The sequence below is a fragment of the Lissotriton helveticus genome, chromosome 1_1, assembly GCF_964261635.1.
Source record: "Lissotriton helveticus chromosome 1_1, aLisHel1.1, whole genome shotgun sequence".
Lineage (NCBI taxonomy): Eukaryota > Metazoa > Chordata > Amphibia > Caudata > Salamandridae > Lissotriton > Lissotriton helveticus.
In genome coordinates this window covers 116,448,792-116,472,724 of record NC_136057.1, presented here as the reverse complement: position 1 = coordinate 116,472,724, position 23,933 = coordinate 116,448,792, and the positions used below count along the sequence as shown (strand labels likewise).

Below are 23,933 nucleotides of genomic sequence, written 5' to 3'. Positions count from 1 at the left end.
GTTCTCTTGGAAGAATAATGCGGCTTTACCAGGCGACACAATTCACAACTCTCTCACCGTGGTGTTTAGGTGGCTGTCCATGAACCAACTTAAATGTAACGCTGGGAAGACAGAGCTCCGCTTCTTTGGTCTAGAGGCCTGAGGCACTGTATCAGTCTTTTTGGCCATCGGATGCCCCCCTCCCCACTAACCCAAAATCTGGTGTTGAAAAACTTGGGCTTCAAATTTGATGGACAACTTCTATTTCGCACCAAAGGTAATTCGGTGGCGAGCACTTGTTTTGCCTACTTTGACTGCTTCAGAAGTTTCTGTCCTTTATGGCTAGACAACAAGTGATTCAAGCCCTGATGAGACTATGGGAACAGACTTTATTTACGTCTTCCCAAATACCTTATTGATAGGCTGTAGCTGGTCTAGAATGCAGCGGCTGGAACAACTTTTGGGCTCCCCGTAATTCCCACGCATCATGTCTTCTTAAGAGTCTTCACTGGCTCCCGGTGAGTAAGTGGATTATTTTTAAGACATTGCTTGTTACCCAGAAAGCCCTCCACAGAGCGTGCCGTGGCTATTTACAGGACAGAATTAAATTCCACACCCCCAGAGAAACCTTCGTTCTGTAAATCTTTGTTTTACCAGAGTTCCACGGATCAGGAAGGCATGGTCAGGGAGCAAAGCCCTCTCCTTCTTGGGCCCCCGAATGCAAAAAATGTCCACTGACACTCAGATGCATCAAGGCGACGCCTGTGTTTCAAAAAAAACTTAAGACCTGACTTTTTTCCAGTCCCGAGGTCTTTCCCTCATATTTTCCTGGTGATATTCTTTCTGCAGTAGCGCCAGGACACTCCTTGGAGTATCAGCTGTGCTTTATAAATAACCCCACATAGACATAGAGAGTGGACGTGTACTGATGACATTCCTAATGATGTAGGGACACTGAATTTGAGACAGAGGTGACAGGGCTTCCTTTAGCGATTCGATGAGGTCTTTTTGCTGTGAGGGCTGCTGATTAGTTTTCCTGAGCACCACCATTTTGTAGATGGTGGTGTGAACAGCGGGTCCCAGTTGTGTGAGTAGTTCTGAAGTTTTCGGGTGCTTCATAGGGTTAGTATCAGGGTTGAGATGAGGAGGTTCAAGTCGTGTTCCCCTGCCTAAGTGTCGAGTATCTGGCATCCTGTTTTTTTATTTTGTCCCAGTGCAACGTTATGAGAGACAGAGAGAGAGAGAGAGAGAGAGAGAGAGGAGAGAGAGAGGGGGGAGAGAGAGTGAAAGAGAGAGAGAGAGAGGAGAGAGAGAGAGTAAGAGAAAGAGAGAGAGGGAGGGAGAGAAAAAGAGACAGAGAGTGAGAGAAAGAAAGAGAGGGAGGGGGTGAGAGAGAGAGAGAGAGAAAGAGAGGGAGGGAGAGAGAGAGAGAGAGAGAGACAGAGAGAGAGAGAGAGAGAGAGAGAGAGAGAGGAGAGAGAGAGTGAAAGAGAGAGAGGGAGGGGAGAGAGGAGAGAGAGAGAGAGAGAGAGAAAGAGAGGGAGAGAGAGAGAGAGAGAGGAGAGAGAGACATGTCCTCATTTCTTGGACAGTGTACTACAATCTCTGTCACGCCTTTAGCATGTAGAGCGGTGATAGCAGCGTACCATGTTTTGTGAATTAATATTTGTGAACAGACCCTTTTTTCTGTGTCACAGGATAGGGGGCCTCCTGACGAGGGCTGGTGTCCACCTGACTGCGGTTTCCAGACTCCCAGATGTGAGGAGCTGCACAGCTGTCATGAGCTCATAGCAGCCAGTCTGCTTGCTTAGAGACGACATGTCCCTGCAGGAGGAGTGTCTGACCTGAGGAGTGAGTGCAGCTACTGAAGGTGCTGAGAGGTGGCCTCAGAGCTATTTACTAAACACGCACTGATAGGAACAACAGGCTGCGTTAATAGTCAATTGACCCATGGGATAGTTATTCACCCATACTCTCAACTCTGAAAATGAAGAGAACCATGGCTCATGCAGAAAACTTTGAGCAAGAAATTGAATTATTGAAGTAATCAGAACATTTCAACATAGAGGATATCCAAAAACATAGCGGAAAAACCATGATAAACTGACAGAAATTCTCACTTTTGCATCACTTTTAATCTTAGTTGAAGATTTAGATCAATGAGGATAGTTTTAAAATATATTTTAATACTAATTTAAAAACATTTAAAAAATATCAAAACTTTTTGACACAGCAGTTCATTATCAGGTAAAAATATCAGATTTGGAGCTTTTTCTACTGTGCTTATATTGTATTTTAAAAACAAAGGTCTCAATAATAAACGATGCTGTTAGCACGAGGCAGTGGTAACAAAGAGTACATGGTTGCTATCCTGTATACCAGCATTACAGCAGTTACATATTCCATCCATAACTTTCATCCGAGGCCAGTTTGTTGTAACAGATTTTAAAGGGAGCGATTCATACAGAACAATATCAAAAAGTGTTGGATTCTGTCATCAAGGTTCCAAGAGAGAGATTTTTGAGGCTTTGTCACAGAAAAGGATGAAATTATTACATCAAATGTTCCCTTATTTGTAGAGAATTAAGAATCCAAACTTAAACTAAGGGCACCCAAGGATGTCTTTAAAAAACGTTTTAGCTTATAAACTGAACATGAGATAAGAGTTTCCTGATTTACCTCATACATATTTATTGCATATTTAAAATTTCTATAGACTGCACACTTTTCTTTTTTTCATATCAAAACTTTCTGTAAGTGACAGTGAAAGATATCTAATTGTGTTTTCTTTGTTCATATGCAGCCGGTGCCTCCACCGTACTACCGCTGCCAGGCCTTACACAAAACCATTCATTATCCTGAATTCTAGTCTAAGTGCTGGTACTGCCAGAAGTGTATTCAAATTACATATTTTCCTTAAAATTGTCATTCAATTTCATTTAAAAAGTAGCATTTTGAAATATCTATGCATTCTATAGCGTCCAGCAGAGTCTAAGAGACTATTGCTTGATATACAGGTGATAAATGTAGAAAGTACCTATGGACATTGTAATAAGCCTCTAACCCACCTACGCGAGGAGTTGTTTAATATGTGCTCACTTTCATTCTGGGTATCAGACGATATTTCGTCCAAGTAGGGGGAAGGCTTCCAGCTACTCTTTACCATGGTACCAATCACAGCTGCAATGTTTACGAAACTTATTTCCCTTAAAAATCAAACCTTTACTCTTGGAAATATAAACTTTCGAAAAGTGGGAAACAGCAAACTGACAGAGAGAAAACAGGAGGGAATTTGGACCCTGAGGCATTAAATCCAAGATAACAATATAATCTACATAAAGTAAACATGACAGATGGTGGACTCCTACAGACATCCCTGTTTCAATCCATTATTAGTATGAATTACGGCTGAGAGGCCACCGTCCTCTCCTAAAAGTTCTTGCTGCCAGGTCGAGGAATGTAAGGCAATAACGCTGTGGAAACGTCTATGAATGCTGCAAAGACCGTTTTTTTCTCTGCTGGACTCTGTGGTGAAGGTGGTGGGCCGCATGATACTTGACATAATTGTATCTTGGGTTGATGAAAACAACTTTTTATCCGATATCCAATACGGCTTTCGCCCAGGTCGTTCCACTGTGGAACAGTGTTTTAAACCTGTAATTGGTTCTGAACAATTACACTGTGGCTCGCTCCAGCCCCATATACCTAGCCTTCATGGACCTGTCCTCAGCATTCCACTCTGTCAATAGGTCCAAGCTGTGGCAGTTGATGTCCTCTAGTGGCATTGACAGTAACATCATTTTGTTTCTGAGGGATCTTCACCGTGATTCAACCGCGGTTGTCCGCTATTCAAAGGATCTGAAAGTGTCCAGTCAGCTTGACATCAAGGGAGGGGTGTGTCAGGGGTGCATTTTAGCACCCTTTCTTTTTAACCTATATATCAATTCCTTAGAGAAGACCCTTTTGGCCACAAATGCTGATTGTCCCCAGGTAGGCAAGCGTAGCCTGCCAGTCCTCCTATACAAAGACGACGCAGTCCTTCGGCGAGGACAGCTAGGGACCTACAACTTCTTCTGAATTCTTTTGCCCTTTTTATGAAGGACTTGTACCTTTAGTTTCATCATTCCAAGTCGTTCATTATGCAGGTGGGACCTCGTGAAGCTAAGCAGTTCACTTTTAAATTCGGACTTTCGTCAATACCGAAGACCAAAGTTTTCTCCTATTTCGGAGTTGTGTTCGACGATTCCTTGAGTTGATGCCCTTTGCTTACTTGGAAGAAAGGGGATCTAGTGAAAGCTTTTGCAGCTATTTTTAACTTTGCCAGCAGAGTGGGAGGGAAGCCAATAGGGGCTCTTTTGAAGATATATGAAGCCAAATATATCTCAAAGGTTTGTTATGGGAGTGAGATATGGGGCCACATTGGGGTAGGGGCAGTGAAAAGTGCTGAAAACTCTTTACTGCGACAGGCCCTTTCTGTCCCACAAAGCACCTCGTTTTATGTCATGCATGTAGAGTTGGGGATGCCTTTTCTCTCAGAGGTACTGGCTTTCCGTCCCCTGGCTTTGTGACTAATATTTGGGCTAATTAAGAAAATATACTTAGCAAAGATGTCCTACGGGAATGCCTTTCACTTGACCATGTCTCAAGCATCCGATGGCTCCAGTATAGAAGAGTAGGCCTCTCCAGGGTAGGTGGGAACTATTTGCTAACCCTGAGCACATATGTAAGAGGGACTTTTCTCTGGTCAAAGAGTGTTTTTTAAGAATGAGCTCCAGTGATAGAGAGGGAACTATGAGCTGTCTAAGGCTAGTGTGCGTAAGCACATTGTGGTAGAAACTGTACCAACCACCAAACCTTATCTTCTAGGGCTTAAAAGCATCCATGATCGGTTTCTATTGACCCGGTTTCAGCTCAACCTCTTCCATTACCTCATGGCACACCTTCGTGGCTCCCACAGAGGCCAGTCCCTCATGCCCTGTGGCTGCAACGGTGAGTCTCCTCAGGACATGATGCACTTTATAATGTTTTGTAGTTTTTATGCTGTCCCTAGAAAGTTATTTATTATTCCCATTCTCAAAAAAGTGGGTTTTAGACGGGTGAGACCAGCTCTTATCTTTTTACAACTCCTCTCTAATTACACTGTTTTGCATACGCTTAACTTTTTATGGCTCGCTTTTAGACTCCGGTCAAGCTGCGATTAACTTCTGAACGGTAATTCATGAATTTTTATCTTGTGTTCTAATTAACTTGGACATAATATATTTGTCAATCTGTAACAAATAAAGTTTGTTGGTAATAATCACTAGGGGATTCATTTACAGGGTAGCATGGTATCCCTCACAATAACTCCAGGAGTCACAGCCCACACAATGTACATGTTTTGTTCCCCCTACTTCCAACCTTACATGTACCCCCAATCACCTGGCCAAACCTCCCCCTGCTGATGCCAATGTCGTCCTCCGTCATCCCGCAGACCATATTTTTGGCCCCTTTCAAAGTGCCCATACAATAAAAATGCTGCAGTTGTAAATACATATCAACTACCATTTGTTGTGTTTGAAACATTTTATTGAATGATAAAACCTAATAAACATAAGCTGATTATTAAAGCAAAACAAAACATCAGTTGCCATACACATAAGAGACGATAGTTGTACATAAAAATCAACATACTGTAACACAGCAAAGTTATGTAGAGCACAATTCCTAATTTCGGGCAATCTTTAAAGTTCAACAATAGAAACGTTCATAAAGAACAGGAAAGGAAAGAAAGAAGGTGGGATACAGTGATTTCATTAATGTAATGCTTCCTACATATAGAAAAACAAATACTATTATTTTCCTTAAGCAATACAGTCCTCACATTAAAATACTAAGAGAAATATATTGAACAATGAACATTTCATGTGTAATTTAAATTCAATTTGAATATTTTAACCTCCTCAGCATTATTTGACTCATGATTACAACCTGAATGCCTTCTGGAAAGGAACCGCCTCATGTGGTTCAAAATCACTTCTTTTCCAACAATAGGATTCAAATGATAAACTTGAATTTCAATTCAATTTATTGATTTAGGCCTTTTTGGAGATCAACAATTTTAAATATATACAAAATCCATACGCTTTTGCAAAATTGTCAGCTAAACTTGAATTCAATCCACCTTTTGATTAAACACTTCCCATTCCAGCAAGCATCACAGGACCACTTGTTGTTATCTTCCTAATTAGTGATAATGTTTCGGATGATTTTGAGGGAGGAGATTATCCCGGTCTGGCTATAACTGTTTAATGGGATCTTAGAAGGTACATCTCGCCTGCCTGACTGTTGGAGTGATGCAGTTATTGCCCTGATTTTAAAGCCAGGGAAGAATCCAACTCAATGTCTGGCTAGCATTTGTAGGGAGGCCTTATGGATGGGTTCAAAGGGCCCTTTCATCAGTTCTGTTAGGACTAAATTTAGGTTCCATGCCGGCGGCGGCATCCTTTTAGGTGGTGCGATCCTTTTCTCCCCCTCTAGAATCTCTTTACTGCTTGTGAGGTAAAGAAACTCCTTCCTGTCTCTCCTCTAGTGTAGGCCACTGTCGCTGCTAGGTGTACCCTCAGCGAGGATGAACTCAGCTTTGCTTTCAGCAGGTGTGTGAGATACCTTAGCACCGTTGATTCCTTTGTCATCTTTCTGTGCAGTTTTCCCTTATTGCACCATAGTGTGAACCTCCTCCATTTTGCCATATAGCACTTTCGTGTTGTAGGTCTTCTCGCCTCTCGTAGCACCCGCAGGGTGCTCTCTGGTAGTCTTAGATGTGCAAATTCTAAGTTTTCAGGAGCCATGCAGCTAGTCTGAGGCTCTCTGGCTCTGGGTGCAGTACTTCTCCGATCTGCATGAAGAGTAAGTCTTTTCTTTTCCCGAACTTGTGGGGTGGCCCCTGTGTCATTTCCATTATTTGTGAGTACCACATCTGCCTTGCCCACTGTGGTGCCACCAGGATCAGTGTCATGTTGCTAGTTCTACACTTGTTGAGTACCCTGGGTATCAGTGGAATCGGGGGGGAAAAGCGACAGCAAATCTTTTTGACCAGCTTATCCATAGGGCATTCCCCTGGGATTGTTCCCCTGGTTGCCTGGATGCGAAGTGTTGGCATTTTGCATTCCGGTGTGTTGCAAATAGGTCTATCGTCAGTGATCCCTACCTTCTGAATAGCCTTAGCGTTTCCTGTGCATTGAGCTCCCACTCATGGGATGCTGATGTCTGTCTGCTGAGCCAGTCTGCTTCCACATTGTCCTTCCGTGGTAGGTTTATGGCTAGCCGGTTTATCTTGAGTGGGATGGCCCATCTCCATATCTCCTGTGCTAGGTGTGATAGTGGTGCTGATTGTGTTCCTCCCTGCTTGTTGATGTAGAACATCGTTGGTGTGTTGTCAGTTTTTATCAACACTCTCTGGTTGTACAGTTTTTTTTCTGGAAGGCCTTCAGGGCAAGGAACACGGTCTTCAGTTCCAGGTAGTTGATGTGTTTGACCGCATCTGCTGGAGTCCACAGACCCCTCACCCTGAGCTTGTTCATGTGTGCCCCCCATCCCTTCTGGGATGCGTCTATGGTGATGGTCACTGTTGGGGTTGGTGGTGTTAAAGGCTTCCCTCTTGTTATGTTCTCCTTGTCCCACCATGATATCTCCTCCTGCACTGTGTGCGTTACAACCACTAGATCTTCTCAACTTCCTGTAGCTTGTGACCATTGTTCTTGCAGTCATTCCTGGAATGGTCTCATGTGGAGCCGTACATCTCGGACTAGGTGTATGCAGGACACCATCATCCCCATGACCCTGCTCACTGTCCTCAAAGTCAGAGCTCGCATCTTCTGGTAGAGGCGTGTCTCCTTCAGTAGAACCAGTGTTCTCTTGTCGCTGGGGAACAATTTGCTCTGTATGGTGTCGATCTGTGCACTCAGGAAGATCTTCACTTGCTCTGGTTCCATTGAGGATTTCCCCCAGTGAATGGAGAAACCTAGGTTTGTCAGTGTTTCTGTCAACCGATGTGCGTGTTCCTTGCACGTCCTGTGTGAACTTGCCTTAAATAGCCAGTCGTCGAGGTAAGGGTATACGTGAATCCCTTCCCTCCGTAGGTGCGCTGCCAATGCTGCAAAGCATTTGGTGAAGACCCTTGGTGCAGATTGTAGTCCAAAAGCTAGGGCTGTGAACTGGTAGTGTTCTTTGTTGATTTTAAATCTTAGTAGATGCTTGTGCCGCCTGTTTATGGGAATGTGCAGGTAGGCATCTTTGAGGTCTATGGTGGACATAAAGTCTCCGTCCCTTATCTGAGGGTTGACCTCTTGTAGGGTCTTTCTGTGCAGTTTTCCCTTATTGCACCATAGTGTGAACCTCCTCCATTTTGCCATATAGCACTTTCGTGTTGTAGGTCTTCTCGCCTCTCGTAGCACCCGCAGGGTGCTCTCTGGTAGTCTTAGATGTGCAAATTCTAAGTTTTCAGGAGCCATGCAGCTAGTCTGAGGCTCTCTGGCTCTGGGTGCAGTACTTCTCCGATCTGCATGAAGAGTAAGTCTTTTCTTTTCCCGAACTTGTGGGGTGGCCCCTGTGTCATTTCCATTATTTGTGAGTACCACATCTGCCTTGCCCACTGTGGTGCCACCAGGATCAGTGTCATGTTGCTAGTTCTACACTTGTTGAGTACCCTGGGTATCAGTGGTATCGGGGGGGAAAAGCGACAGCAAATCTTTTTGACCAGCTTATCCATAGGGTATTCCCCTGGGATTGTTCCCCTGGTTGCCTGGATGCGAAGTGTTGGCATTGTGCATTCCGGTGTGTTGCAAATAGGTCTATCGTCAGTGATCCCTACCTTCTGAATAGCCTTAGCGTTTCCTGTGCATTGAGCTCCCACTCATGGGATGCTGATGTCTGTCTGCTGAGCCAGTCTGCTTCCACATTGTCCTTCCGTGGTAGGTTTATGGCTAGCCGGTTTATCTTGAGTGGGATGGCCCATCTCCATATCTCCTGTGCTAGGTGTGATAGTGGTGCTGATTGTGTTCCTCCCTGCTTGTTGATGTAGAACATCGTTGGTGTGTTGTCAGTTTTTATCAACACTCTCTGGTTGTACAGTTTTTTTTCTGGAAGGCCTTCAGGGCAAGGAACACGGTCTTCAGTTCCAGGTAGTTGATGTGTTTGACCGCATCTGCTGGAGTCCACAGACCCCTCACCCTGAGCTTGTTCATGTGTGCCCCCCATCCCTTCTGGGATGCGTCTATGGTGATGGTCACTGTTGGGGTTGGTGGTGTTAAAGGCTTCCCTCTTGTTATGTTCTCCTTGTCCCACCATGATATCTCCTCCTGCACTGCGTGCGTTACAACCACTAGATCTTCTCAACTTCCTGTAGCTTGTGACCATTGTTCTTGCAGTCATTCCTGGAATGGTCTCATGTGGAGCCGTACATCTCGGACTAGGTGTATGCAGGACGCCATCATCCCCATGATCCTGCTCGCTGTCCTCACTGTCAGAGCTCGCATCTTCTGGTAGAGGTGTGTCTCCTTCAGTAGAACCAGTGTTCTCTTGTCGCTGGGGAACACTTTGCTCTGTATGGTGTCGATCTGTGCACTCAGGAAGATCTTCACTTGCTCTGGTTCCATTGAGGATTTCCCCCAGTGAATGGAGAAACCTAGGTTTGTCAGTGTTTCTGTCAACCGATGTGCGTGTTCCTTGCACGTCCTGTGTGAACTTGCCTTAAATAGCCAGTCGTCGAGGTAAGGGTATACGTGAATCCCTTCCCTCCGTAGGTGCGCTGCCAATGCTGCAAAGCATTTGGTGAAGACCCTTGGTGCAGATTTTAGTCCAAAAGCTAGGGCTGTGAACTGGTAGTGTTCTTTGTTGATTTTAAATCTTAGTAGATGCTTGTGCCGCCTGTTCATGGGAATGTGCAGGTAGCCATCTTTGAGGTCTATCATGGACATAAAGTCTCCGCCCCTTATCTGAGGGTTGACCTCTTGTAGGGACGTCATTTTTAATTTTTGTGCCTTCATGTACTTGTTTAGGAACCTTAGATTCAGGATGGGTCTTAGCGTTTGGTCCACTTTTGGTACTAAGAAATAGGTTGAGTACACTTCCTTGTTCCTTTCTCAGTATGGGACTGGTTCGATGGCCTCCTTCTGGAGGAGTTCTTTCGCTTCCTCTAGGTGTAGCGCTAACTCTCTCCCTGAATACGCCTTTCTTTTTGGTTTTCTGTTTGACTGTCTCTTTTCCAGTTCTATGCAGTATCCGAACTGTATGATGCTGAGTATCCATTTGTCTGTGGTTATCTTCTTCCACTCCTGGAGGAAGTGACTTAGCCTGCCTCCTACTGGTGTTACATGATTTTTGATGTTTTGTCTGTGTAACCCTTTATTTGTCTTGTTTTGCCCCACCCTTGGAGGTGCTGTGTGGGTGGGCACGTCTTGCGTGACAGAGTCACTTTGAGTTGGGTTGTTGGTCCCCTCTTCTAGTTTGTCCGCGTCCATTCGCCCTCCCGCGAAAGGACTGGCCCCTAGGCTGGTACTGCCAGGTTTGCCTTTGCTGTCCCTGTTGTGCTTGGCTGTCTCCCTGGTGGGGCTGCTGGAATGTCTGGTGTGACGTTCCTTGCTGGTTTCCCTCTCTTCCGTTCGGTCTCCGTGTCAGGGTACCCCTTCTCATCCCCCTGAATTGTAAGGCCCCCATGGACCTTGCAGTTTCGGTTTTTTTCTTCAGCTGGGTGAGATTTTAATCCACCGGCGCCCCAAACAGTGTCTCTCCATTGAAAGGGGTGCTCAGAATGTTGTGCTGTGCCTTTGGTTGGAAGCCTAAGATCCTGAGCCAGGTCTGCCTTCACTCCGTGATTCCCAACATCATCAGCCTGCTGGACGGGTCAGCCCCATCCAAGGCTGTTTTGAGGCAAGAATTCGGTATATTCTTCCCCTCCTCCACAAGGTGTGAGGCTCTTTGTTGGTACTGGTCTGGGAGGTGCTTGAGCAGCTGTCCGATCTCATCCAGAATTTGGTACTGGTGCCTGTTAAGTAGGGCGTTTGAGTTAGCCATGCGCCAGTGCACCGCTGCATTTCTTCAATCAATCAATCAATCAATCAGAGTACTTGTAAAGCGCGCTACTTACCTGTGAGGGTCTCAAGGCACTATGGAGAGGAGGGGTGCTGCTACTGCTCGAAGAGCCAGGTCTTGAGGAGTCTTCTGAAGGCGAGTAGGTCTTGGGTCTGCCGTATGTGGGTAGGGAGGGTGTTCCAGGTCTTGGCGGCGAGGTAGGAGAATGATCTGCCGCTGGAGGTCGTTTGTTGGATGCAGGGGACAGCGGCAAGGGCGAGGCTGGCAGAGCGGAGCTGGCGGGTGGGGGTGTAGAAGCTGAGTCTGCTGTTCAGGTAGGCTGGTCCGGCGTTGTGGAGTGCTTTGTGTGCGTGGGTGAGGAGCTTGAAGGTGATCCTCTTGTCGACGGGGAGCCAGTGTAGGTCTATCCGGTGGGGGGTGATGTGGCTGCGGCGGGGGACGTTGACGATCAGTCGGGCGGAGGCGTTTTGGATGCGTTGTAGTCGACGTAGGTGTTTGGCTTGGATTCCTGCATAGAGTGCGTTGCCATAGTCCAGTCTTGTTCTGACGAGGGCTTGTGTCCCCGTTCTTCTTGTTTCGGTAGGGATCCACTTGTAGATTCTGCGGAGCATGCAGAGGGTGCTGTAGCAGGAGGAGGAGACGGCGTTGACCTGCTTAGACATGGAGAGGGAGGAGTCAAGGATGAATCCTAGGTTGCGTGCATGGTCAGTGGGTGTTGGTGCTGTTCCCAGTGTGGTCGCCCACCAGGAGTCATCCCAGGCTGAGGGGGTGGGTCCGAGAATGAGGACCTCCGTCTTGTCCGAGTTCAGCTTCAGACGGCTGCTCTTCATCCAGTCGGCGATGGCCTTCATTCCCTCATGGAGGTTGGTTTTGGCGGTGTGTAGGTCCTTGGTGAGAGAGAGGATGAGCTAGGTGTCGTCGGCATAGGAGATGATGTTGAGGTTGTGTTGGTGGGCCACTTGTGAGGGGGGCCATGTAGACTTTGAACAGCGTTGGGCTGAGAGATGAGCCCCGGGGGACGCCGCAGATGATGTCGGTGGCTTCGGATCGGAAGGGTGGGAGGCGGATGCTCTGGGTTCTGCCGGAGAGGAAGGACGTGGTCCAGTCAAGGGCCTTCTCTTGGATTCCGGCTTCTAGGAGGCGTGTCTTTAGAGTGCGATGGCAGACTGTGTCGAAGGCGGCTGACAGGTCCAGGAGGATGAGGGCTGATGTTTCGCCGTTGTCTAGTTGGCACCGGATGTCGTCTGTGGCGGCGATGAGGGCTGTCTCGGTGCTGTGGTTTCGTCTGAATCCGTACTGGGACGGGTCCAAGATGTTGTTGTCTTCCAGGTGGCGGGCCAATTGCATGTTGACGATTTTCTCGATGACCTTTGCCGGGAACAGGAGCAGGGAGAAGGGCCGGAAGTTCTTGAGGTCCTTGAGGTCCGCCTTGGGCTTCTTGAGGAGGGCGTTGATTTCGGCATGCTTCCAGCTTTCGGTGAATGTCGCTGTTTCAAATGAGATGTTGATGTCCTTCCGTAGTTGGGGTGCGATGGCTGCGTCTGCTTTGTTGAATACGTGGTGTGGGCACGGGTCTGCGGAGGTCCTGAGTGGATGGAGTTCATGACCTTGCGTGTCTCGTCGTCATTGACGTTGGACCAGGAGATCAGGCGGTTGGAGCTGGAAGTGTTTACAGGGGAGGTGGAGTCTGGCGTAGTCGGGGTGGTCGTGGTGTTGAAGCTGTCGTGGATGTCAGCGATCTTGCTGTGGAAGAAGATGGCTAGTGAGTCGCACAGTTCTTGTGAGGGCGGGATGTCGTTGGCACTGGGGTTGGAGAGTTCCTTTACGATGCTGAAGAGCTCCTTGCTGTCGTATGTGTTGTTATCCAAGCGGTCTTTGAAGGAGGATCTCTTGGCTAATCTGTAGAGGTGGTGATGTCTGCGGGTGGCGTGCTTGTGAGCTGCATGGTTGTCCGGTGTGCGTTCGTGGAGCCATATCTTCCCCAGTTTCCGGCATTTCTTTCTATCTTCCTCCCGGTTAGGTTGATCGTCCTGCTTTCTTTGTCTGGTGGTGGGCCTGATGTTGTTGGCACAGTTGCCCTTTTTCTAGTAGTTGCCGCAATATTGGAGTCTACTGTGACGGATCCTTGGATGTACGGGGTTCTTTGGAGGAGTGCTTGTACTTCTTCTCCGTCCTTGGCATGAAGGACCTGCATGTTACTGGGTCTTGGAAAGCCTCCCTCCCTTGGTCCACGTCACTCTGAAGCATGGGGAGGAACTAGCTTCTGGTCTGAGTGGGGAGCAGGGTCTCCAAGAGGAAGTCTGCCTTTGGCTTTTCCTCCTCTAATCTGACTTCAAAACCTGTTGCCGCGTTCCTGATGACCATATTATAGGCTCCAATGTCATCTGGCGGCGAAGGCCTCGAAGGGCACATGTCCACGGCCTCTTGTGGCCTTTCGGTGTCGAGGTCCTGCCATTCCAGGTCCTGTGTCCCCGAGGATGCCGAGCCGAGGGTTGTCCGCTGGTCATCGTCCAGCTCCTCCTCGTAGTATAGGGCCTCCTCCTCTAGGTGTTCCTGGGGCTTGGGAGTTTTCGGCGGCCCTTCGGCGTCAAACTCCTCTTTTTCTTCTATTTCGACGATCGGCGTCTACGGCTTCGACAGAACCGTGAACCTCTTCATTTTTTTGTCAAACTCTTTTTTCCTTTGCAGGTGCTATCCATTTCGGCCTCGAGCCTTCTCTTCCTCCCCTGGAGCTCGGCAGCCGATCTTTTCCTCGCCGCCATTAGCGTCGGCGTCGACCCGGTCTTCGGGTCATTCTCTCTCGACGTCGAGCGGTCCTTTTCGGGGACTTGCTTCGACGACCTTGGCATTTCGCCGGTCTTCGCCGCCTGGGAGTCCTTTTCGAAGGATCCGCTGGGCTGTTTGTCCTTGGATGCAACTGCAGCCGTCGAGATTTTCTGCGCCAGTGATCCCTTTGAGGACTTAAGACTCTGTTTCTTGAGAGTCTGACTCAGACCTTCAAGGGTCTGTCAGGGGTTTGGGGGTCAATGACTCTCCTACCTCTTTAGAAGTGTTCTTATCGGACTCTCCGACCGTGTAGTCATTGGCTTCACCGGTGACGTTATCCTCCTCATTGCTGGAGAGTCCCAGGTCCCGAAGTGCTGGTGGTTGGCCCTTGCCTTGCATGTTGTAGTTGGCCCTTCTCTGTCTCTCTCTAACCCGGAGAGTCTTCGGTGAGAAGGCGGAGCAGGCGTTGCAGTTCTTGCTCTCATGGTCGACAGGTAGGCAAGGTTATAAACCGGGTGCTGCTCCTTCTGTGCGTATTTGTGGTGGCAGTTATGGCAGAATTTAAAGGGTGTCTTGTCCATTCCGTGCTCAGGGGGCCCCCTGTGTGCGCATTCTCCGTTGGACGTCGAAGTTCTCCTTCTTCTTCGTCGTCCCGGCTTGGTGGTCTAGTCCCTCGTTGTCTTCTCCAAAATTTTCTGTTGAAAATTCGCCTTTTCTGCGTCTTCTTTCCTCCAAAAATTCCGGAGCTCTTCGGAGACGATCCAGACCCAACGGCGGAAAATAGAATCTGAAGATGGCGCCCAAAGGTGGGAGCTTCCGCAGGAAGCAGGCCGACGTCACAGGAAGTAACACCAGAAGGTGGGACGTCAACGCCCACCTAGGCTACAAAAAAAAAAGAAAGAAAAGACTACGATTCCGGACCCAACCACTAGACCGCGGAATAATGCACAGCATAGTGAATCCAGAAAGATTCACGCTGCAAAAATTGTAGTTACCAGACAGCTCAAGAGCTCTAGAACGAGCAGAATCTACCCTCCAAGACTCTACATAAGAATAAAAAGGAGTTAGAATAACCAAGTCCTTTTCCATTCCACCCTACCCCATAGCACTGCCACCAACTCCACCACAATAACCTTGAAAACCATAGCACCTATACCCAAAGCACCGTCATCTGTTCCCACAAAACACTGGCCCGTTCTGCTTGTCCTAAAGCTACTCCCCCACACTGCCACCTACCCTCAAAACAATACATGGCTACACTGTCTGGATAGATGTGTTGCAGCAAAGTTTGTACTATGTTGTGACTTGGACACAGCCAATTGCTTTGGTCAGGCGATTGACATGAGTGTGGAACTTCGGTGCATTGCCTGGATTAGGTCTATATGCTTCTCTAAAGATACCCAAGCATCGTTAATGGACAAGCTATTTGATGGCGCTCGCCTTTTAAGCAAGAAAGTGGACTAGGCCCCAGACAGATTCCTTGGGTCTGTCTGCCTCCGCCACGCAATTTCATCACAAATCTCATCCCCTTTTGGCTGCAGTAGGGTTTTTCAACTCTGCCAGCGACAGACCCTGCTAGAAACCCAACAGGTCTCCCAGTTCTTTCATGGCCATGGCACACAAAGGCAACGTCCAAGACATCATGCCACTGAGTGACCTGCTGCTACAACTGGTGCAGCTGCAAAACCTCTTGGTGTCCTTCCAGACACTGACTCACCCTATTGTAGGCAGTATCCAACATTTTCTCCAGTGAATTAGATTATGCCAGTGGCAGACCCCTCTCCCTTTTCCACCCAGACTTAACAGTGGTGACGGATGTATCACTTCTGGGTTGGGAAGGTCATATGGGAGACAGAGATTAGGGAACCCTCGTCACCGACAGAGCCCCAACTCCACATCAAGCTGTTGGAGTTGGGAGAATTTCACTTGGCGATGAAGGTCTTCTGGCCCACCATCACAGGAGGGCTGGTGCAGCTTCTCACAGACAAGACAGTCAATGACGATGGTCTCATCAGGAAATGTCACACAAACGTGTTTGACAGCGAGCCGAGGATTCATTGGCTGCAGTTGTTTGGTCCGACGAACGGGCGTTGGAACTGCTTAGTTGAATTTGACTTCCTCCCAGGTACGCTGCCCCAAGATACAGAAGAATCCTTACTCTGTTGTATTGAATATAGTTGAGAAGCATATGGGAGAGACGGCGATCTACCATCCTGATGAGACCATGGTAATTAACTGGAACGGTCGAAATATTGACTATACAGGGATTATGTCTTCTGAGAATCGCCTTTGCTTAACTTGTATTGTACAATGGTAATTTACAGCCCTGCTTTTGTGTACAAAATGTGGATCGGACTGTTTTATCATCATATCACTTTCATCTTGAGCACTGCGCAGTCATCACTCAACAATTTATATATACACTTGCTGCTGAGAATACAATTAGAATTTTGGGAAATGAAAAGGCCTCATCTGAATTCTAATCATGATAAAAAAGGTGTATTAATATCTGCCCAGGGCCTGCATATGTGATACAGACCTGTGAGATAATGAAGTCATAGACCTCTGTAGTTGTTGACAGTGCTCTGGGAAGTGCTTTTATGCGTCTACGCTTGTCACTTCTGGAGCAGAATGACGTCGACACTGAGCTGCCTGATGTCTCCTCCTGCGTGCAGAAGGACTGCTTTAAAGTTTGAGGATCCAGTCTGGCGTGTGGGAAATATTCACAAGGTGAGGAATCTGTAAGCAAAGGAGTATCCACCAGAAAGAGCGTTACCGAAGGCAACTAACTGGTTTGTTATGTTTTCCTGCTGTTGTATATTATCTAATTCTGGGTGGTGAACTCCGCTTGCAGAGTTTCCGTATTCCACGGAGCTCCCGGAGTTCCTAAAAACTCTGCGTCGTGGAGCGTAGCGAGGTTTTTTTCCACGCTCGCGTTTTTCAACGTCATGTATTGGAGCGAGGAAAATCCACCTCCTGATGAGATTTTTCCTTGCTCGCGCTCGCCAAGGTCTAGTTGGTGATCAAAATCAACTTCCTGGCGAGATTCGTTGCCGGATTTCTCAATGCGAGTGGTCGTGCCAGGTCACAACCACTCGCGTTGAGAAACTTTCCTTCGCATTGACAAAGCTGCCGCTCAAGTAGAAGCAGCTGCACCCTCTTGCGCTACACATGGTGCCATTCACGATAAATTTTACAGGGCGGGACAATCAATCGGAGATCAAAATCACCACGAACGGCATGACCCTAACACACTCCGCTGCTCGTAAAACTCCGCATAGTGCGGCGCAGTTTTTTGACACTTCGCGAAGTTCTTCATTGAGGACCACCACCTAGGCCTAATCTTATCATGAAAATCTAGATTTCAGTCATATGTTAAGAAACAAGGGTGAGTAGAAACCTTTTGGGTGGAGAAAATTTAAGACATTAATATTGTGAATTTTTTGGTACTTAGTTGATTTTTGCAAGTACTAACACTTCTCTGTGTAAAATAAATACCTTGAGATTTTTTAAACTTTCAGATACTCAAATTGTGGATTTTGTTGCAATTAAAACATTTTCGAGGCCTGAAATTTCGTTGGAGGTTACATGCGGGCAGCCTAAGTTATCCTGCAAGAGTTTCTTGATTAAACCACAATATGTGCTATCTCATGTAGTCAGGTTGTTAGAAGCTTTTCTGCAACTCAAGATATGCCTTACTTTTCGCCTGGTTTCGATGCATTTCTCATGTTTAGTGAGATTTCCTTTCTGAGTATAACGTTTCTGGCTTTCCCCTCCTGTAGAAGGCTTTAGTCCAGTGTGAATTCTCTCATGTTAAGTGACATTGTATTCGTGATTAAACCTTATCTGACATTCAGAACACACATAAGGCTTTTTTTCTCCCGTGTGAGTTCGCTCATGACAAGTGAGAAGTAATTTGTAAACAAAACTTTGCTTGCATTTCGAGCACTCATAAGGTTTTTCCCCAGAGTGGGATCTCTCATGAAGCATAACACTGTCTTTCGGATACAAGCTTTTATGGTATAAGGATTCTCTCCAGTGTGGAGTTTCTCATGGTAAGATAGCGTTTTTCTCTGCAGCTTTTCTGGCATTCAGAGCACTCATAAGGTTTTTCATCAGTATGGAGTCGCTTCTGGTTAGCGAGGCTGTGCCTATCAAATAGGAATTTCTGGCATTCACAGCGTTGGTAATGTTTTTCCCTGTGTGCGTCTGCTCATGTAGTGTGAGATTGCATTTAAAATTGATGCTTTTCTGGCATTTGGAGCACTAAATTATTTTTGATGGTGAGTTTTCTTATGGTGCATGTAACCATCTCTACCTCTGAATCTTTTCTGACATTTAGAACACTGATAATGTTTTTCCCCAGTGTGGATTCTCACATGTGCAGTGAGATAATATTTTTGGCTGAAACATTTTTGGCATTCGGAGCACTGATAAGGTTTTTCCCCAGTGTGGGTTCTTATATGCTGAATGAGACGTCTTTTTTCACTGAAACATTTCTGGCATTCCGAGCACCTATAAGGTTTTTCCCCAGTGTGGGTTCTTATATGCTGAATGAGACGTCTTTTTTGACTGAAACATATCTGGCATTCAGAGCACCTAAAAGGTTTTTCCCCAGTGTGGGTTCTTATATGGTGATTGAGACTGATTTTTTCACTGAAACATTTGTCGCATTCAAAGCACTTATAAGGTTTTTCCCCAGTGTGGGTCCTTGTATGTTTAGTGAGTCTTCTTTTGTCACAGAAACATTTCTGGCATTCAGAGCACTGATAAGGTTTTTCCCCAGTGTGGGTTCTTATATGCAGCGTGAGATGTCTTTTTTCACTGAAACATTTCTGGCATTCAGAGCACTGATAAGGTTTTTCCCCAGTGTGGAATCTCACATGTGCATTTAGAAGTGATTTAAGTTTGAAATCTTTTGGGCATTCAGAGCACTGATAAGGTTTTTCCCCAGTGTGGGTTCTTATATGCTGAGTGAGACTGAGTTTGTTTATGAAACATTTCTGACATTCAGAGCATGAATAAGGTTTTTCCCCAGTGTGGGCTAATGTATGTCGAGAAAGTCTTCTTTTGTCACTGAAACATTTCTGGCATTCAGAGCACCGATAAGGGTTTTCCCCAGTGTGGGTTTTTATATGCAGCGTGAGATGTCTTTTTTCACTGAAACATTTCTGGCATTCAGAGCACTGATAAGGTTTTTCCCCAGTGTGGAATCTCACATGTGCATTTAGAAGTGATTTAAGTTTGAAATCTTTTGGGCATTCAGAGCACTGATAAGGTTTTTCCCCAGTGTGGAATCTCACATGTGCATTTAGAAGTGATTTAAGTTTGAAATCTTTTGGGCATTCAGAGCACTGATAAGGTTTTTCCCCAGTGTGGGTTCTTATATGCTGAGTGAGACTGAGTTTGTTTATGAAACATTTCTGACATTCAGAGCATGAATAAGGTTTTTCCCCAGTGTGGGCTAATGTATGTCGAGAAAGTCTTCTTTTGTCACTGAAACATTTCTGGCATTCAGAGCACCGATAAGGGTTTTCCCCAGTGTGGGTTTTTATATGCAGCGTGAGATGTCTTTTTTCACTGAAACATTTCTGGCATTCAGAGCACTGATAAGGTTTTTCCCCAGTGTGGGTTCTTATGTGCTGTGTGAGATGTCTTTTTACACTGAAACATTTCTGGCATTCAGAGCACTGATAAGGGTGTTCCACAGAATGGGTTATTGCATGTCGAGAAAGACTTACTTTGTTACAAAACCTTTCCTGGCAATCAGAACACTGATAAGGTTTTTCCCCAGTGTGGATTCTCACATGTGCAGTTAGAAGTGATTTATGTTTGAAATGCTTTGGGCATTCAGAGCACTGATAAGGGGTTTCCCCAGAGTGGATTCTTGTATGTTCAGTGAGTCTGCTTTTGTAAATAAAACATTTCTGGCATTCAGAGCACTGAAAAGGTTTTTCTCCAGTGTGGGTTCTTCTATGATGAGTGAGACAGCTTTTGTCAATGAAACATTTCTGGCAATCCGTGCACTGATAAGGTTTATCCCCAGTGTGGGTTCTTCTATGCCGAGTGAGACTGTTTTTGTCAATGAAACATTTCTGGCAATCCGTGCACTGATAAGGTTTTTCCCCAGTGTGGGTCCTTGTATGTATAGTAAGTCCTCTTTTGACACTAAAATATTTCTGGCATTCCGAGCACTGGTAAGGCTTTTCCACAGAGTGGGTTAATACATGTCGAGAAAGACTTTGTTTGTTACTAAACCTTTTCTGGCATTCAGAGCACTGATAAGGTTTTTCCCCAGAGTGGATTCTCATATGGTCAGTGAAATAAGATTTACGGCTGAAACTTTTTTGGCATTCAAAGCACTGGTAAGTGTTTTCCGCAGAGTGGGTTAATGCATGTCGATATAGACTCGCTTTGATACTAAACCTTTTCTGGCATTCAGAGCACTGAAAAGGTTTTTCCCCAGTGTGGATTCTCATATGCTCAGCGAGATAAGATTTACGCCTGAAACTTTTTTGGCATACTTTGCACGGAGAGTTTTTTCCCCCAGTGTGGAGTCTCATATGCTCAGTGAGATAAGATTTACGCTTGAAACTTTTTTGGCATACTTTGCACTGAGAGAGGTTTTTCCCAGTGTGCCTTCTCTCAAATTCAGTGAGATGAGATTTATGGCTGAATCTTTCTTGGCACAGGTAACTTTTTTCCCCAACTTGGGTTATTTTGCTTTGATTGAGGTGGGTTTGAACACTGAATTTGTTCTCACAGCCCGTGTTTTTATAAGGTGTATTCATTGAGTTACATTTAATTTTCTCTTCCTTATATGCCACGGTAAGAGTGAACCCGATTTCAGAGTCGAGCTTGTTTAGATAATATTCAGTACTTATCTCTAAAAGAAATGTGTGTTTTACACTTGAATTGAGCAAAATATGTCTGGAAGCAGCCCTGTAACACCTGTCGAAATGTTTCTAGCAGATAATAGTCTTTTGGTTATAGCCTCTCCGGCAGCAACTTATTTTGTGACTGAAGTTTTTCTCAAATCTATTTGTATAGGTTCTTAGCAATACAGTAATAAGGTGTTAGTCTGATATTTAATTATTAAACTGAGAAGTACCTTTTTGCACTGATGTAATGGCAGTAACCGAGAACATTAGAACATGCACCGTACTATTGTGGATCACCAGTCACAGAACATCAGTTCCTTTTACACTTTTTATGTTTGGTGTAAGGTGTAGTTCTGAAGACGAGGATTTATTTACATTAGCTATAGCGCAACGGTGCTCATTTAATCAGTTTTTACACATCACTCCTGCACAGCAGATAATGTCGAGGCGATTTACATAGAATTACAAAACAGAATACATTAAAAAGGAAACATTCTGAGATGGTCATGAAAACAATAAAGTGGTGGATTTTTAAGGTTTTCGCCAGAGTGAGCAGAGTGGGTCGTGGTGTTCTATCCAGAGGCAGATAGTCTCAAACTTGTGTAACTGGTTAAAAACGGTTGTTAAACAAATGTGATTTTTCAATCTTTTGATTGTTTGCTTGTCAGCTTTGGAGTCTTCTTTTAGCGTCTTTTCTTTGATGGTCTGCAGAAGAAACCTTTTGTTGTAATTTTCTTTTATGTAGTGTGTGCTTCCCCTCTGGAATTAGATGATGCTTTAGATGAACGTTATTCTGTCATGCTGCGGCAATTTGTCTTTCTGATAATATTTCAGATGAGGATGCTGTGATTGGTCTTTCTGGCATTATTTCTGATGCTGTGTGCACAGATATGACTTTGCTCTGGGTTAATGAAATGCAAAATTAGAGACTTCACTTACAGGTATAGACTTTCCTCAGCTCCCACTTCCTCGCCACACCTAGGTTTTGGAAATTGTTTAAACTTAGAATGCTGCATGTCCTTCAGTTTTTCCGAATAATCCTTCTTATGGCACTAACATTCAGTTGCCCGGTGCTAAATCTTGCTTTCTTCATGCGTAATTTCCATCACCTATAGTATTAAAATTAAATAGTTAATACATGTAGATTTTACCAAAAATAATTTACAAGCCATATCAATGCAGAATTGCAGAATTTTGAAAATGTTGAGCTGTTCTTCAGACAGAGCAGAGTATAGAATGGTAGCCTGAGAGTACTTGGATGAGTGAGGATTTGTAGAATTTATTAAGCTCACAATGGATACATGTACCCTATGGACTTGTAACATTGAATCCCAAAGGCAGAAATTAAAGTCATATGGACTGGCACCAAACAGATATTTAAAAAAGAATACTATTAATTAATTTTTAATGTAGATTTCTGGGCAGGGAATTTCTCCTCCACGGACAACAGGCATTTGCCTCTGCCCTGAGTTACCACCTACTTGCATCTGATATCCTGACTTTTCAGTTCTGTCCTCTGCCGCACGCAAATCTATTGTGTATTGCGATGACTGTGCCTAGACCTATCCCTCAACTATGGTCCTTAGTATGAATCAAGGGCAATGAAATTAAGGCGTACTTTCATGTGTTCATTTTATTCCACCTGATTATCAGTTGTTAGGTTTTTCTGCACCTGGATGTACCGGGTGCAGAAAAAATAGGACACCCTTTTTTTCCAGACAGAAATTTTTTACTGAATTGACGCACCAGACTCTGGGTGGAGCAGAAGCAGCCAAGACTTATGCTGTTTTTTTACAAACTGGGAGAAACACACAATTCTTGCCTCTGTTAGAAAATGCTTTCCTCTTCCCTCCCCTGCTTCACCCATCACCCCCCAACCAACCACATGCATATACATACCACCTGCTTAAAACAAGTGGTAAATAAAAGTAGAAAAACACTATGAAATAGTGAATGGCATGTGGTTTGACAGGCAGAAGAATCTGTTCCTCGTGGCAACTCCCCAGTCCATGGCGTCAAACTTGTAACTGCACTTTACTGGGATAAATCTACCACAAAACAATTACATGAGATTTTTCTGCCACTCCAGTACTGTGCAACTTCTAACAAGGGACTATGGAGAGGTCTTGGACGGGTCCTGTGACCTGGAGGGCCACACCAAGTGTGCCCTCATTTAAGGCAGAGGACTGTCATGGGTTTAACAGCTAGAGCGGTGGTGGCAATGCACCCTGTTGTAAGGATCAATAGCCTTATGATATCTTTGCATCATGGTCAGTGGAGTGGCTTTCTACTGACACACCCATGTTATGCTCCATTTCTATTCCTGTGCCCAGACTTTGCGCTAACATCAAGTGCGTGTTTAGGGTGTTGGTGTGCGTAGCATAGAAGCAATGTGAGATTGCGACAGAGTAAACCGCATCTCCTGCGTGCCAGTTGTGTATACAAGTGGGACCATCTATCCCTCTTTTATACCCTAGTTCAAAGTCCTCTGTTACCAAGGAATAAAGGGCTCTACAAAGTACTCAGGTGCCTGCTGTGACACCAGGGATGGTAACAGCCTGATAGTCTATCTGAATTGAAGGGACATCACCTGCAGGCTGAATTACTTAATGGAGAAGCTGTGTACCTGTCCTGAAGAAGAAAACAAGTTACTTACCTGTAACTACGGTTATCCAGTATCGGTATCTTTCATAGATTCACATGCCTGAATCATTCCCCGTCGACGAGGCGGGAGTCCCACGGTAAATAAAAAAGCAGTGCAAAAAGCACTTTGTAGTAGTAGTAGGCCCTAGGAATAGGCCTGAGGCCTAAATTATAGTAGCCTATCTACCTCATTATGTCAAAAAGACCAAAGTCTTTGCTCCAACCAATCAGCTCACAGCACCCTCTAGAACCCTCTCTGCAGAGCCAGCTCTCCTCAGATTTTCGTAGCACAAGTGGGAACAAGTATCCCAATCTTAGAGAACTGACTCTCCGGGGAGGAGGGTGGATGCATGTGAATCTATGAAAGATACCAATACTGGATAACCGTAGTTACAGGTAAGTAACTTGTTTTCTTATCCAGTATTGGGGTATCTTTCATAGATTCACATGCCTGAATCAGAATAGCAAGTAGTAAACCCGGCAAAGTCGGTTGCGGATGGTGGGAGACTTATTGTAGTGCACCCCCATGAATGTACCGTTAACAACCAACTATCGCCTAGAGATTGACCTATTAACAAGTCATCTTCCGAACCA

At 45.5% G+C, this 23,933-nt stretch overlaps 2 protein-coding genes across 2 annotated transcripts in view; one reads left to right on the top strand and one right to left on the bottom strand.

Annotated features, from left to right (window-relative positions):
- Window positions 1–23,933, top strand: part of LOC144763651 (uncharacterized) — a 504,573-nt gene that overhangs the window by 256,420 nt on the left and 224,220 nt on the right.
- Window positions 18,087–20,378, bottom strand: LOC144808758 (uncharacterized). The gene has a single exon (XM_078673698.1). It carries the CDS (start codon window positions 20,376–20,378, stop codon window positions 18,087–18,089), a length of 2,292 nt encoding a protein of 763 aa, XP_078529824.1.